Source organism: Podarcis raffonei, chromosome 2 (genome assembly GCF_027172205.1).
Source record: "Podarcis raffonei isolate rPodRaf1 chromosome 2, rPodRaf1.pri, whole genome shotgun sequence".
NCBI classification, from domain to species: Eukaryota; Metazoa; Chordata; class Lepidosauria; order Squamata; family Lacertidae; genus Podarcis; species Podarcis raffonei.
This window is the reverse complement of record NC_070603.1, coordinates 44936623-44953023: the sequence shown is the minus strand read 5'-3', so window position 1 is coordinate 44953023 and position 16401 is coordinate 44936623. Positions and strand designations below refer to the sequence as shown.

Sequence of the window (16401 nt, the reverse complement as noted above, 5' to 3'; positions counted from 1 at the left end):
TCAGTTGATGTCCTGGGGGAATTCATGGTAGCAATTCTCTTAATTTTTTGCTTCCTTGGGTTCCCTCTCTGGACTCCCAAAGCATGCCATTCTCGTTCTACTCTACTTGGGCCATACCCAGGGGAAAGGTGAACTCTGACCTATTTTTGCTTTGACAAACCACAATCACCAGACAATTATTTCTTAGATTTGGAAGCTCATTACAGTACGGTTAAGGACTCACATTCTGTAGCAAATCTGTTTTATTTTTATGCAGAATTACTTCTAATGCAAATACAATCATATATATGTATGAATCGTTTTAATTTGATTTGCTGAACTATTCAAAATTGCCTCATTAGCTAAATCAACCACAAAATCTTCAACTGTACTGTGGTTGCAAGTTGATGCTTGCAATCCTCATATTTCATCAAAAGCCGAGTAAGGCTATGGGACTGCTGAGCTCTCAACAGAATATGGTGCGGAAGTCATTGTAAAAGACCTCTGGAACTTCAAAACCAAAGCAGTGCAAAAACTATTTAACAGGCACTGCAGGTGTAAGTAAATGGTGAGCAAGATACACTTTCTGAAAGCTCAAGCTCTTGCCCCATCATGTAGATTTAGCTGAAGTTGTCAGATTAGTAAGCACTGACTGCACATGGCTTTCAGCTTTGTCTTCAAGGAGCTGATTCACTACTTGGAATGACAATTTTTTCACATCCGTTTTAACAAGCCCAAAGCATAAAAAGGTCAGCTCCATTCTTCCTGTTCTCTGTCAAGAGCACGTATAGCCCAGATAGGCAGAGGCCAAACTCTGCAGGCAGAATCCCTTCTGCAGCTTGACAACAGAGCCTGACAACTGTAGGACACACATTACACTTGATGATTCTTTATCGGCATGGCTGGACATGCAAGAATTCTTGTACACTTTGACACATAATGCTTTCATGTACAAGACGTTTTGCACACAAAACATATTAAGAATTCAGGCTTGCTGCTGGGACAGTAGCAGTTCCCACCGTTGACCAGCAAGTATCTTGCAGGAGCATGAGTGGGAGAGATGGTGCAGGCAGGTAGTTTTTCCTGCTTTACAGCTCTCATTGCTCAACTGGGGGAAATACTGAGTCCTAGTCATGTGTCCCTTCTTCGGGAACAGCAACCACAGTAAGTAGCAGAGTGTGGGGGAGGGAGCTTCTTTCTCTCTTCCTTGTCAGCTTGTGTCACTGGAATTGGTATCTGCTGCCTCCCTCCTCTGCCAGCATTGCTGAAACAATAAATTGTGCTGTCGCCACCACGGCTATTCGACTAGGAAGAGGATTCCAGGCTATGGTCAGTGGGTCTTGCTCTCCTTATTTTCCCTTATACTCACCAGGCTTTGTTACTAGCCGTGCGCGCACACGCTACTGAGAGGTTATGTTGCGCTCTTTTTGCACGCATCACAGTTTACCAAGTCACGTTCACGCACACGTATCAGAGGCTTTCACTTTAAAAGCAAATCTTTTACTCATTCGTGACAGAATCAGAGAGGCCAGTTCGCATTTTTACCAGATCAACCCGATCACTATGGTGACTGAGCGAGGACTCTCTCTTGGGTCCCCGTCGGTTTTCTCTCCAGGGCTTCCTTCGCTCAACAGGCTCCTCCTTCTATTTAGGTCACCCCAGCCTCTCTGCTTACCGCTTCCTCGCATGTATTATTGGACCATGACGACAGGGGCGGAGCCAAGGCTGCGTTTACCAACGTTGTAAAATATGCTTACGCTCGTAGCAGCACCGCTTCCTGTGTCCATAAATGGGCAACCAGACGAGAGACTCCATTGAGTTTCCGGGAGCATGTCCAAAGAAGGGCTCTGCGCTTGCCCCTCCCCCTTCTGTTTACACACTGCCGCGACGTGATGTAACACGGCACTCTAGATACACAAGTTGCACACAAGCCACTAAAGCCTGCCATAGCAATGTAACCTAAAGGCACAGACTCCCTCATTAGAAACAAATACTGCTTGTATTAAAATCAAATATTTCCTGGATACGTTTTCTTTTTCGCACATACACGGCCGTAGGTCTGTAAATTCTTATCACTGAATTCCCCCGTGATCTAAATGTATTACCTTCTTCTCATAAACTCAACACGCCGTCCGTCCATGCACAACCATCTTTGCTGGGTCGCATGCAACCCGTTTGCACGTGCTCTGCGTTGTTCCCTCCACAGCCTCGCCGCATTGTCTTCACGCGCGCCCAGCTCCCATCCCCAAGCATATTCCAAACCTCCGCATTGATCTGTACACGATCCACTATGGCTAAGGGACCTAAGGTACATACATACGCACTTGGGAGTAAATTCCATTGAACTCAGCGGGACTTGCTTCTGAGTAGACATCGGTAGATGTAAAATCGCGATCCTATACATACTTTAATCAAGAGGCAAGTTCCGATGAACACAGCGGAATTTACTTATTAGTAAAATACGCGTCAGATCGGGCCCCACATCCTAGGGAAGCCAGCAATGACTATCTTTAGCTGGTCTTGTATTACAAGCTGGCACGTTTTCCCTTACTCTTGCATCACGCCCGAGTCTCCGCAGGCGACCTTTCTTCCCCGCGGACTCTCTTTTCCTGCCCGATGCCTGGGCATGCGTTGGTCACGCTAACTATTACACCGAAATAAATTGCACAGAGTAATGCGGGGAGTACAAAGGAGCGCACTCCATTGTGCCCTGAATCTAAGTACTGTTCCTGGTCCCTTAAACAACCGCCACCAACATGAATTAAAACCTGCACTTCACCCACAGGCAAGCACTGAAAACACACACACACACATCAAGCAGGGACTTGCAAACCGCTCTGTAAGCCTCTTTGCAGGCGCCCTTACAGTGTGAATGAGTGGCTAGAGTGTAAAACCGATAAGGAGCTGCGGTTTGGAACCCACGCCCAGGGAGCGGAGCCCAAGATCTCAAACGCTCAGTTTGCAGGCGGAAAATGAATGAATCAGGAAGCCGGGCGGGGTGCGGCCTGCGCTATTTTAGGGCCGCGTTTCTTAGTAAGAGTGACGCATTTTCCAGCTCCAGGAAGCTGAGGCGGAGGAGGGTGGAGGAAAAGAAAGAAAGGAGGCCAAGAAAGAAACGCGAGGCTGCTCGAAGCTCCAGGGGAGATTCCTGATTGCTCTCGCCAAGCGCTCTCCTCCCTTCCCCCGGCTCCTCCCCAGGAAAGTCCGGCTCCACTTTCGCAGGGGAAGGGGTGGGGGAGGGAGGGAGCGAGCGCCGGGTTGGGCTGAGTTGAGAGAGGGCGGCCTGCTATTATTAGGAAAGAGGCGCCCGCAGTAAACGTGGCTGCTAAGCGGCTTCAGCTCAGGAAAGGAGGGAGGGACGGACAGGCTGGGACGCTTCGCTCATAGACTTATATGGTTTGGCCCCCATACGCTGCTCTCCGGCCGGCTGGGCTTTTCCTGAAGGCATCTCGACCGGTCAGCAATGTCTCTGGAGGACCCGTTCTTCGTGGTGAAAGGGTGAGTGGCAGCCACTCCCACGGCCGCCGCAAACTCCGTCTTTCCTCGCCCCTGGTGGGGATAGGCGCCGCAGCAAGGCAGTCTGGCCCCGCGTGGGTCTGCGAGCGGGGGAAGCGTCGGGTAACGCGGGGATGTGGAGGCGGGGCGGGGGCGAGGAGCTAGAGAACTCTGATTAGAAACCCGCCTCAGCTAAGGAACTTCGTCGAAACTCCGTTTATTAGCCGGTCCTAATAAAGGCACTGCCCTACTTCTATTATTATTATTATTTTATTTTCCACCCTAATGGATCAAACTCTCACGAAAGCCGCCACAGGGTCACAGCAAAGCGGATTCATTTCAGCCTCGAAGTTGGGACTCTATTTAGGGTTCTTGCTACAACACAGTTTATAAATTTTATGGACTGCTCATATTTGGGGAACTGTGGACATTACTAAAAAATTATTGTGCACAAATTTTCCACGATGACAGAATCGTGTGTCTGAACGAGCAACAGCCCCCAAACTTGACTCTGTGACAAGTAATCAGTTTCTGTAGCTAAGTATACTTACACACACGACTAAAAAAGGAAGTTACTTTGTAGAAATAGGGGGGGGGGGTTTGGTAAAGTATTTTCTTGACACTTGCACTTTGAAAGAATTGCTGAGTAGGATAACAAGGGGTTATACTAACCACTGGGAATTAGTGATGTTTTCCAGCTTCATATTTCATAATTAACAGACTATTCCCAAAAACCCTTGAATATACTTGGTTGCGATTTGTCCCTCTATCTCCTTCCTCATTTTGTCCTATTGATCTGGTGAATGGTGGGACTCTTATTTAATTTGCCAGCCTGAAGGAACACTGTTGAGTTTTGGCAGCTGGATCTCATAGATGGGAACAAGGAGATCTAGAGTTCTATGCTTTGCTCTCTATTTAAATCTACTGTTATTCGTTTGGATGATGAAAACAGACCTATGCCTCCCTTTCACCACACTTATCCTCTATGAACATCTCATTTTATAGCAGACATGGGAAACCTATGCTGCCCCCCTGGGCAGATGTTGTTAGACTCCAGCTCCCATCAGCCTCAGTCGGCATAGCCAATGCCCAGGGATGCTGGGAGCTGTAGTCCAGCAGTATCAGGAGGATCACACTTCTGCTTTATAATTGCATTAGTTTTAACAGTGCCTTATCTGTACAGTACTGTACAGAATTAGAAGGAATGGAACAGAAGCAACTAGAAGAGATGGCAAGTTGTAGGCTAACTACAAGTTTGCATCTTTCAGACACCACTATTTGTTTCTGTCGTTTAATTAAAAAAAAATCAAAAATGCAATACTGGGTAAAATCCATTAGCACCACCTTCTGGAATAATTCAGACACCTAGCAACAGAACCACTGGAATGTGGTACCCCCGGTTTGGAGGTTGTTTGTACTGAAGCTGCTGAGAGGTCTAGGACAGGCATAGGCAAACTCGGCCCTCCAGATGTTTTGGGACTACAACTCCCATCATCCCTAGCTAACAGGACCAGTGGTCAGGGATGATGGGAATTGTAGTCCTAAAGCATCTGGAGGCCTGAGTTTGTCTATGCCTGGTGTAGGACAACTCATAGCATCATGCTTTCCAGGACTATCTTTGGGCAAAGGCCACTCGTTAGGGGGACTAAAGCTGTTTCAGTGCCAAATGAAGGCATGAAGCCAGACTGGAATGTGTCAAGATGATCAGTGCCATCCAAGTTTGCTTGGAGTTGACAGACCCTCACCCTCTCGAGCAGCCTGCCCCCAAATGGAAGTGCCCATGGGGTGCTCAGAGCATGGTTCCATAAGTACTCCTCCGTATGAAGTACCGTATCCAACAATGAGATACTCACCCACTTACTTTAAGAAGAGTCTCCATATCAAAGGAGCTGACTTCAAGGTTTTAGGTTTATGTATATTTATTTGAGATGACCCATTAGGTATCCTAGTGCAATTGTCAGGCTATCATTTCCTGGAGTGCATGAGGTGCCACTTGAGTTAATGAAGGTATCTTGTTTCTGATTAGATCCAACCTTCCCTGACTCAGTGCTCTCCAGGTATCGGTGGGACTGCAGCTCCTATAAGCCCCTGCCAGCAAAGACAATAAGAATGATGAGAGTTGTAATCCATCAACATCTGGAGGGCACTAGGTTGGGGAAGGCTGGACTGGAGGGATCACCAAAATTTTACCCGCTGGACATGTGCAATATTCACATATATCTGTGCTAGACTGTTGTGATCTAAAACAGGGCTGTAGCCTTGTTAGACTCTGGCTCCCATCATTTCTTACTATTCGCCAGGCTGACTGGGCCTGGAGGGAGTTGGGAGCCCAGACCAGGAACATCCCGTTCGCCAGAGGTTTGCTACTACTGGACTAAAAGAATGAAGAACCACCAATTTTTTGTAAAACCTTCCTGCCTGGTCCCCAGGAGGCAGCTCTTATCTGCTACCAGTGGTTCAGTGCGCAGCTTTTTACAAGCCCAATTTCCTCCAGGGTAACTCATCTCTAGACCCATGGAGGCTGGAGTACCATGTGGTTCTCCAGACAGCTATTCATACAGATTTTCACCTTCCAAACAGTCCTCTGAAGTGAACTGTTTTTTTTAATGCAACAATACCTCTCTCAGTATAGAGATGCAGCTGCTTCGAGGGAGGAAACTTTGTCTTATGGGAGGCTCTCTGTCAGGTGGAACAGAGCTGCACAGCTTGTGGTTTGCCCACTTGAATGGACCCAATCGATGATATATGGGGACCCACCGGGGGTTTGGCAAACCTCTTACGCTTGTCACCTGCCTGCAGCTGCAGAAACAGAGCTGCCGCTACGCAAGGCCGGTGGGTTGTGTTCAGTCTGGTGGTCTCACGGCTTTGGCAGGAGAAATAGTACCCTGTCTTGGCTCGCCCACCTCATCCCTGCCACTCTCTTGTATTTGTGTTCTGTAGGGAAGTTCAGAAAGCCGTAAATGCAGCACGTGGGCTCTATCAGCGCTGGTGTCAGCTGCTGCAGGAGACGCAGGTCATCAGCAAAGAGGAATTTGACTGGACTACTAATGAACTACGCAACAGCTTGCGCAGCATCGACTGGGACCTGGAGGACCTGGAGGAAACCATATATATCCTTTTGAAGCTGGGGCTGGAACAGCGTATTGGGGGGGGGTTGCCTCTCCAGGGAATTATGTTGCATCATTTTTTAAACGCAGTGTCTGCTGCTAGGTTGGTAGCAGCAGGCAATAGCAGCCCCCCACCCCCATCCTGCTCTTTGCAGGAATGTTTGCAAGAACTGGAAGGGGAGTAAACCCTTATTCAGTTACAAGAGAGAAGGCATTCTCAGCAGTAATCCCCCAATTTTATGGCATGCCCTAGCTGAAGAGGTTTATCTGGGGCCTATCTTGCCTTTTTGGCGCATGTCGCCCAGAAAATTGTGACATACAGACAAAGAGAGCTAGAGGGCCATATTTGGCCTCTGGACCAAAGGTCTCTCCCCCAGTTTTAATGTTCTTTTCTTTTCTCTATCTGATTATTATTTTATATTTTCCTATAAAGTGTAGTAGCACACTGCCCTGAAATGAAAAATCGGATGGAGGGTGCCATATAAATTCTTTCTTAAATAAAATGAATTAATAAATAGGTAGCTTCTGCTACAGACAGAGAGCATCTGGTAGGTCAAATGCAGCGTTGGCCCACATGATATTTGTAACCAGGTAGCTCTGTCTGCTTTCTACGTCGGTGACTCAAACTTAACTCACAAACACGCATTGTGGAGTCAAACCCACGCAAGTTCAAAATTGAGCCCTCTGAGGTTGCCACCCGGCGCACTTTTGTCACAGAGATGCGGGAATCAGTCAGGGTGAGTCGAACGTATGCCTTGTCACTATTGCAGCATTTTGTCCTGTGCAGCATAAAACACTTATTGTATGCAACAGGAATAGTTCTGTTGCAGGGATAGGGAGTCTGTGGCTCTCTGTGTTATTGGACTCCCAACAACCCTCACCTGTAAGGTCAGTGGTCAGGGAGGATGGCAATTGTGGTCTAATAACATCTAGAGGGACACAGCTTCTCCATCTCTGTGCTACGGTAAGTGAAATGTTGAGTGATGATTTGGAAGTGTTAACAAAAGTATGTGGCTGGGGTGCTTTATTCTGAGAGAGAGAGGAAAAAGAAGGATCTAATTCCATACTCTAATCACTATACCACACTTGTAGCTGAAGCTGGGACAGTACTGCATTTTATATCCAATATTTTGGCCCATAGGTGATCTACAAGGATGTCAACTCATGTAATCTTATTTATTTCCATATATACCCCTTGGACCCTATGACTTAGGGTGGGTTACAATAGGAGACCATGTGCTTCTGCAAAAACCCACCCTTATTGTTGTTATTATTAGTGTACTCTTAAAGGCCATGATCTCATCTGATTATATTCTCTTACTGCTTCCTTTTCTTGACTAAAGGAAATGCGAGATCACATATCCAGTCCAGCAGCACAGGCCTTTGCAGAGAGGAAAAACAGAGAGGTAAGCACATTTTACCACCCTCGCCACACCTCAGTGTTTTGCTGTAAGTTTATTCCCTGGGAGGGAAAGAATTATAATTGGCAATGGCTAGAGTAGCACTTTATCCCTGGTAGCATCCCTCATCCTGGTACCTCCAGAGTCTCCCACTCACCAGGTGGGCAGGGGCTGATGGGAATTGTAGTCCAGAACATATGAAGGGCACCAGGTTGGAGAAGGCTGGTCTAGAGCTTCTTTGCCACAAAGGAAGTGGAGCTGGTCATCTAACCAAGGGTAAGGTCAGCTTTCTTCTGCAAGGCACAAATTGCTTGGATGAATGGTCTCTCTCTCTTTTTAAAGTGAAACATCCTTTGTCTCACTGTCAGTATCCTTGGGGTGTGGATTATAGTCCAGAGCTCTTATGAAATGCACCATCACCCTTGTTGATTCCCCCTTAAAGGAGTAGAACCACCTGAGAGCATCAGCTTCTGATCTCAGCCCCACATCTTTTAAGAGCCATTTAATTCTGGAATGCCGTGAAAAAGGTTCCTGATCTCCTTACCAGAGAAAGGCTCTTCCTAGGCCCTGAGTTCCACTTAACCCTCAGATTCTTCTACCCAGCTCACTCTTGCTTGCTTCCTTCCTTGTTTGGTCTCAGCTCTCCTGGGAGCACTAAGAATCCGGGGCTTGCTCAGATAGTGTCCCCCTTTTCCTCCCTCTGCAGTTGCTGGTGGGGAGCAGGGAACACTATGGGATGCTGGATGCAGAGGAACTATCAACAGCTAATTCACATACTCTGGAAGAGCAGCAGTTGCATCAGAAGGTAAGAGCAGTGACAGTGAGCCACCCCAGTCCATCGTTTTCACTGACATCCCTTCCTACAGAGACCTAACCGTGTCCTCTAGCTTGATACCTGCATTGAGAGAAATCTTGGGCTCTAGTGCAAAAGATGCTCACAGCATCTGTATACTCCCTGTTCCCTGTACCTCTCTCTTCTCCCCCAGCTGTGGGTTCAGTCAAGTACAAGAATGAAGAACCTGTGGTCCTCTGAATGTTGTTGGACTCCAACTCCCGTCATCCTGGACAGCATAGTCAGCAGTTAGGGGCGATGGGCACTGTAGTTTAGCAACATCTGGAGGCCACAGGGTCCCCACACCTGGAACTGCTTTCTTCTTTCTTCCCTGTCAGACTACAGGTGACAGATATCCTTGAGTGGAGATGAGGATAAATGCTTCCTGCCTCCCTTTCTTACAGTGAGTGTGGTTTCAAACCCAAGCAGGAGGCAAGGACCTGTTTCTCAGCAGTAGAATGAGCTACTCAAAAGGTTATTGTGAGGACAGTCAAGATAAGGAAACACAGTATCCAGTCTTTGGGATGACTTGGGCTAGAAATCAAATTGTTCCATGTTTATTCAGGACCAAAGCAAACCTCTTTCCCCACTCTGTTTGTTCCTCCCAAATGGCCATTTCAATATATTGTCAGGGAGTGGCAGTGCAGGATTAAACTCTGTGGAGGCTCCCCTTGCAAATAATCTCCTAATACGTTTTTGTAATTTTCTCTCAAGATCAAATCAATCTTATTTTGATCCATTGTCTTGGGGCCCCTAAAAGGCGTGGGGCCCTTAGGCCAGTGCCTACTCTGCCTATTTGGTAATCTGGCACTGGGGGCTGGCAGGGCTCTGAGGAGTGACCAGAAGAGGTGGTGGGGCCAGAGGCTGATCTTGGGGAAGGGGATAGTGATTTATGTGGTTGTGGGCCTTCTGCGAGGCAGGAGCCTGAGCTGGAGGATGGGGAGGGGTCTAAGCAGTCAGAGACTGAGGAAGGACAGGATGTGCCAGGAACTGAGGGAGAGACAGTGGCTGAAGGGGAGAGGCCGGCAGAATCCCCTCCGTACTTTTCCCCACTGTCCCCCAGGACCAGGAGGAGCTTGAAGAGGCAGGCACAGTGACAACTTCAGTGTAGGAGAAGTCACAGGCTGCTTGTGCTCACACCATCAGATGAGGGTACTTAAGTTTGGGGTGTAGGCCTGGCCACCTGTCCAACAGCCTAACTTTGAGCGCAAGCCTGAGGAGAGACGCCAGCTACCTAGCCACCAGAAGTGTGTGTGTGTGCATGTTCAGTGCGCCTCAGGAGCTGTAATTCTTTGTCAATAAAGAATTAAACATTTGTCCTCCTTGGGCTGGGTGTGCTCAGGAGGACATCTATTGAGCAAGTACCAGAGGGCTTTCTCTTCTTGCTAAATGAAGAGGAGCCCCATAACCACTCTTGTTGTTCAGGTGCTGGATTCTTTGACAAAACATTAATGTGACAGTCAAGATCCTGAGGGCTGACTTCTGTGAAGGGATATTAACCTGTAAAAGCATTCACTAGTTTCAGGTTGTTTTTTTTTATTAAAGATTTTATTGGTTTACAGAATTATGTGTAATGTCTCTTGTATTTTTTCCATGTAACATTTTTACAAATCAGTTTCATTTGATGAGACATTAGGAAGAAAAGGGGTGGGGGGGGGAAAGATGGGTGGGGGTGGCGGTGGGTGGCGGTGTTGTTTCTATTTTGCTTAATGTATGTAGGGTTTGGTGTCAGCGTTTTCACTAGCTTCAGTTTTTCAAGATTGCTGTTGAAATGAGTTTTGGTCCCATTTGCCTAAATGCACACAAAAAGATGGACATTTATGGGTCATATATGGGGCACCAGAAGTGACGGTATGGCTGCCTAACTCCCAGAGTTGCTACTCCAGCTTGGTCCTCATTTCCCCTCACCTTGAAGGCCAGTGTCCTGTTGAGGCTGAGACTTCTTTGTACAACATATTATTGTATTGTGGGCAGGAACCCTCTTAGTTTCTCTTTGCTTAGAGTTCTAACAGACTCCCCCGCTGATGTCTTGCATTCTCGCTTTCTCCTTGACAGCTGATCATTGAGGAGCAGGATGAGCAGCTGGAGCTCGTCTCTGGCAGCATCCGAGTGTTGAAGCACATGTCGAGTCGGGTCGGAGAAGAGCTGGATGAGCAGACTGTGTGAGTGCAGGTAGTGTGGGGTGTGCGTGTCTGCTGATGTATTGCAACATTCCTATCTTGCTCTTTAGACAAACCTTTCAAGCAGCAAAGGGGACAGTGGGGGCGGCCCATTAGCAGGTTGGGCCTGGATAAAATGGCAGCAGACTAGTCCCAAGGCCACTGCTAGATCAGAGAAGAGGATCCAGGACCTTTGTCTATCTAGAACTGTGGTGGCCACTCATTTCTAACAGCTTCAGGAAGGACTTGAGTTTCAGAGACATGAGCACAGGATGCTCCTGTACCTGTGTGAGCCCCTGATAGGGGCTAAGAGTGCTTTACCCTCTCCCTCCCGCCCTTCTTCAGCAGGAACGGATTTCTTTGCCAGAGGGCCCCCCTCCCATTGCTGTGCACTTCCACTGCCCAACCCCATTTTCTGGGTGAGCATCACAAGGAGAGCACATGGCAGAACCTCTGTTGCTGTTCACTCTGCCAGGGAGCAAGTTAAGAAACCCTTTTCCTTGCATCTTGGCTTGGCAGAGGGGAGCACCCTTGTGTTTATTAAGGCTGGTTATTGGGATCAGGGATTATGCTTGGAACAGATTGGACCTCTGGCTCCCAGTTGTGTATCCCATTACTAGAAAATGCTGGTGTAGCTCGAATGAGTAGATTCTGAACTCTCTTGGCAGGGAAGATACCCCTAAAAGAATACTGCTTGCAACCTGCCGGCATACCTGGCTGACATCCCCATGTTTTTTGTGGGGTGGAGGCAAGACTCAGAAGCTCTTATTGGGAGAGGGTTGCCCTGTGGGCAGTTGCCACTCATGTTGACGATGCCTTTGCTGGCCTTTCAGGATGCTGGAAGACTTTGCCCACGAGATGGACAGCACTCACAGCCGCATGGATGGCGTGCTCAAAAAAATGACCAGAGTCTCCCATATGGCAAGTGGTAAGAAACAGCTCTCTGTTCCAGAACTACTTTGGTACAAGGGAGATTTTACTCTTCCGCACCCCGATAACCTAATTCCCCAGACTTCTTGTAATTGCTTTCTTTTGCCCATCAGTTTTGCTCAGGGTTTTGCATCAAGTAACTGAAGGTGTTGGTTTAGGAATCTGGATGCTTGCCTTCTCCCATAAAAGAATAGCAAATGTTATTATTTTAGTGGTGGGGAATGTTTCTCATCCTGAGGGCTGCCTTCCTTTGTGGATAATCTGCTTGGAGCCGCAGTGGGGTAGCCAGGAAGCAGCACCACAGCAGATTCTTACCTTTTGTAAAGTAGACTAATTCCAGCTTTGCAAATGTCAGATAATTTTACACATACTCACCATCCAGGCAGGCGAGAAGCAGTAGAGTCCAGGAACATATTCAGTCAGCCAAGACAGGACTAGTGAGGGGTGTGGCCTGGTAAAAGTCCCAGTGGCCAGGTAGAGAGGCCTTAGCTTCCTCACCCTGCCTTCATCACCATAAACATCATCACAGGCGAAGCAATCTGGCTTCCACAAAAGTATTCTGTGTTTCACAAGTGTGAATTTCTGCCCCTTTTCACCTGCCTCTTGCCAAAACTTCCAGCACACCCCCTGCCTCTTTCCTCTACAGCCAGATTGACCCATTCGCTTGCTGGTGGGTGGTGGTGCAGGTGGAACAATTGAGCTTAGTATTCACTTTGGAGTCAGTTTTTGCTGCCTTCCTCTCTTAATCAAAGGAGCATTTGGCATCACTGCTGAGACTCAGCAAGGCAGATTCATCACAGGAGATCTGGAGTACGTGCATATGTGTGAAATAGAATGGCAATTAAAAGAATGATGTAATGGTATAAAAACCTGAACATTCTGGTTGGACCAGTGTTGCATCTCCATTTCTACGGCTGGCTCTCAGCACAAGTCCCTAGAGTAACAGATGCAAAAGCAGGTTAAAACCATTTTTTTCCTGGCAGGAGTGCCACTACAGTGTCATTTAGTGCTCTTGTTTCTGGCTTACAAAGAGCAGGCAGTTGCACACAGGAATGCAGTTTCCCGAGTCAGATCCTTTGTCTACGTAGCTTGGTATTGTGAATGCCAACTAGAATCAGCTCTCCAGACACTCCCAGCCTTACCTGGAGAGGCTGGGGACTGAGCCAGAGATCTTCTGCATGCAGATCTCTTAAGTTGCAGCCCTTCCTCCATGGGTGAGGCAGGCAGGAATTCAAGCTCCACAGTATGGCATAAACAGGCCTGCAGTGTCTCTCCATCCTGCCCCACCTCTTGCCCAAGAGTGCTACAGATGTTAGCTACTTGTGTCCAGTGCTGGAAATTCCCGTTGTTCTAGGCGCATTTTGCGGCCGCGAATTTCATTCGTGCTAGCAGTTTCTGAGCTCTGGGTGCAGTACTGTGTCTAAGATTTCAGATTAAAATGGCAGTGTGGAAAGGAGGACCCTTTTCTGCCTCCCCACTTCCAGCTACTCTCTGAAGACTGGAGAAGAGACCCTCTCAATAAGATTAGGGGGGTGGGCAGGGGAAAGACTAGACCCTGTGAAAAATGAACATAATATTTTAGCTGCAGTTCATTCCTTTTAAGCTTTGTATTCTTATTATTTAAAAAGTGTTCCGAGACATTCGCGTCTGCACACACAGAGATACCAGAAATCGTGTCTGCTCATGTCAAATGCTGAAAATAGCTTCTGCGCAGGTGTGCTTTTTGGCATCTGGGCATGCGCAAAGCGATTTCAGGCACCACGAACATGCGCAGATGTGATTTCTGATGTTGCACTGCACCAGTCCGGCTCACACACGATCTCCTTGGGGGTGGTCCCGCCCATGGCCAGTAAACCTTGCTGACCCCTGGATTAATGATTAATCCAACAAAATAGATTAGGTCTCCACACTATGGTGTTTTAATCTGGGAACAGACCACCCAACATCATTTCCTCGAATGTTCACTTGAGCTCTTTCTACTTGTGGTCGTCCAAGGATGATTCTTGCACCTGTATCCATCATGCTTGGAGTGCAGGCCAGTGGGATGGGGCACATGGTTCAGAGGGTTAGAATATGGTTCAAATTGCGGCATCTTACGTGCTTTAAATTAATTCTGTTTAAGGCAGGGCTGGAGAACCCATAGCTTTCCAGATGTTCTTGTACTACGGCTCCTATGATCCCTGACCATTGGCTATGCTACCTGGGGCTGATGGAAGCCAGAGTCCAACAAGATGTGGACGGCCACAGGTTCCTCATCCCTGTCTTAAAGGATCCCTTCTAACTGTTTTTGCTTTTTTGCAATGTCAGACCCCTCACTGTGGTGGAAGGGCTGGTGGGTTCTTAACAGGGTTGGTTTTCTTGCCTTTAACACCATTTCCCCCTGTATTTTCTCTTCCCCCACTCCATCAGAACGGCGTCAGTGGTGCATCATCGGCCTGTTGCTCATTGTCATGGTGGTAGTGCTGGTTCTTATCTTTGCTCTGTGATCAAACGGCAGAACGGACATGGGGGAAGGGTGGCATGGAACCAATCCCATACCTGTTGAGTGGAACACCGGGGCCTTGTATCCTGTGTGGGATCAGTGCGAAGCTTTCTCCAAAGGTGAAAAGGAAGCAAGTCCATTTAATCAGGTGGAATGATGGATTTCCAAATGGGCTGCTCTCCCTTGCAGTCAGACTTTGCTCCTAATTGTTTAAGGCTGCAGTTTTGTGAAAAAGGAGGACTGGGTTCTGGAGGTTAGGAAATTTGTGCCATGTCCCCCTTTTGTGTGCGCCAAGGTGAAATTATAGACAGACAGATGTGCCTGTTAAATGTGGAAGCCATATTGCATATGCGGTTTGTTACCCATTTTGCAAGTAGATGCAGCAGCGTCAGTTTCCTTCCCCCCACTGAGTAGCCTTTTCCTCTCATCTCCAGCAGCCAAAGAGGAAGAACACAGTCCCAGCTGACTATTCTTGCTGCCATTATAGGTTCTTATTCTTCATGCCACCTCTGAACGGGCGCAAGATTGCTGCACATTTAATGTGCCTGCTGAAGAAGCACAATTGACTAAGCCATCGGTTGTGTTTTACCTCAGCTAGTAGCAGATGGATACTGTGAATAGACGGGGTAGGACAAAGGCCTTGCTTCCTTTTTAAAGGGCAAAATTGCTCAGAGTTGAGAACAGGCCAAAGCCATCTCACTGCATTAAGTGCCAAGAACGGGATTTTGCTTTGTGGAACTGGCAACATCACCCCAAAGCTCCTTCTCTTACCGTGAGGCCAGCCGTCCAACAGAAACAGGGAGCAAAATGTCAGAATCTCATCACCCAAATCCCTCAGGCCTCAGTGCTGTGCTTCAGGTTGCAAGTGGTGCCAATACTTCTGGGGTGCTGCCAAGCACTTCAAGAAAACTGGTTTCCAGACACCCAGTCAGCTCAATCCCTTTCAGTTATATGGTAAACAAACCTTCTCCCCTTAGGTCTAAATCCCTGCCAAGGACACACTATGCTGATATAAAGAGGCTACTTTCAGTGACTCAGTAGCCTGATGTGGAGGATAACAGTCCTTTCTATGAGACAGCCCTGCTGTCACATGCACTCAGAAGCCATTCTGTTTCTATTGTGAAGTATTATTAAAAAAAGAGGTACCAGAACAAGCTTTTTAGTTCTTCCAAGAAAAAAAATAAAAGTTTTTATACTTCTATTTAATGCAAACTTTGGTTCTGGAATGTTGCTGTGGAAAGGGAGTGGTGATATTTACATACCCCAAAATGTGAAAACAAGAGCAGCAATGGCCATCCCGATGATGTCAGATTGTCACTGTCATCCCTGACTGCTGGACACTGAAGACCAACAAAATATGGAGCGACAGAAATACCCCACCTCTGAACTAAAAGAGAACCCTACTTTGATCTCACTAGTCTAGCATTCTGTCTTCAGCTATGGCCGGCCAGCCACAGAAGTTATTTGAAGCTAGGGATCTAATGCACTTTGAACGCACTCTCAGTCATTCTTATTGAATTGTGTGGGCATTATTTAAGATGATTCTTAACTGATTGCCTAAAGCTCAAGGCTGTGATCACATTGTATTCCGAGCAACCGAGTAGTTTCTCTCTCGTCTCTACCATTTGCAGCAGTACAAACCTCGTATCGTGTCCTCCCTCCCTGAGAGTCTTGCTGTGCAGTTTGCAGGCTAATCTGATGTAGTTCAATCTGTGTTCAGTGGGGCTTAGTCCCAGGGAACTGTGCACAGCAATTTAATCGGCGCCACTCTTTTCAGTAGAGTAATAGAAATTCAACATGTTCTGCTGAACTCAAGAAAAGGTAAATATGCTAATCAAATGATGCCTGATTTTGCAAACGTTTATGCTGTGGCTTAAGGAATGCTTTGTCTAGTCCAGGGGTGGGGAACTGGTGGCCCTCCCAATGTTGCTGGAGTACAACTCTCATCAGCCTTCACCATTGGCCATGCTGATAAGGGCTGGCAGGAGTTGAATGAACAACATATGGAGGGCAACCA

General features: G+C 47.5%; 1 protein-coding gene across 2 annotated transcripts; it reads left to right on the top strand.

The window, feature by feature from the left end:
• The first annotated feature begins 2977 nt into the window (after positions 1 to 2977).
• STX10 (syntaxin 10) lies at positions 2978 to 15408 on the top strand. Of its 2 annotated transcripts, none has more exons than XM_053376411.1 (8): positions 2978 to 3477; positions 6415 to 6584; positions 7224 to 7318; positions 7925 to 7987; positions 8688 to 8786; positions 10869 to 10975; positions 11806 to 11900; positions 14312 to 15408. In XM_053376411.1, the coding sequence occupies exons 1-8, from the start codon at positions 3443 to 3445 to the stop codon at positions 14386 to 14388; spliced, it is 741 nt and encodes a 246-aa protein (XP_053232386.1). In that variant the 5' UTR covers positions 2978 to 3442; the 3' UTR covers positions 14389 to 15408. The 2 variants fall into 2 exon arrangements, with proteins under 2 accessions (XP_053232386.1, XP_053232385.1); XM_053376410.1 differs by lacking the exon at positions 2978 to 3477 and adding an exon at positions 5325 to 5624.
• The last annotated feature ends 993 nt before the right edge of the window (positions 15409 to 16401 follow it).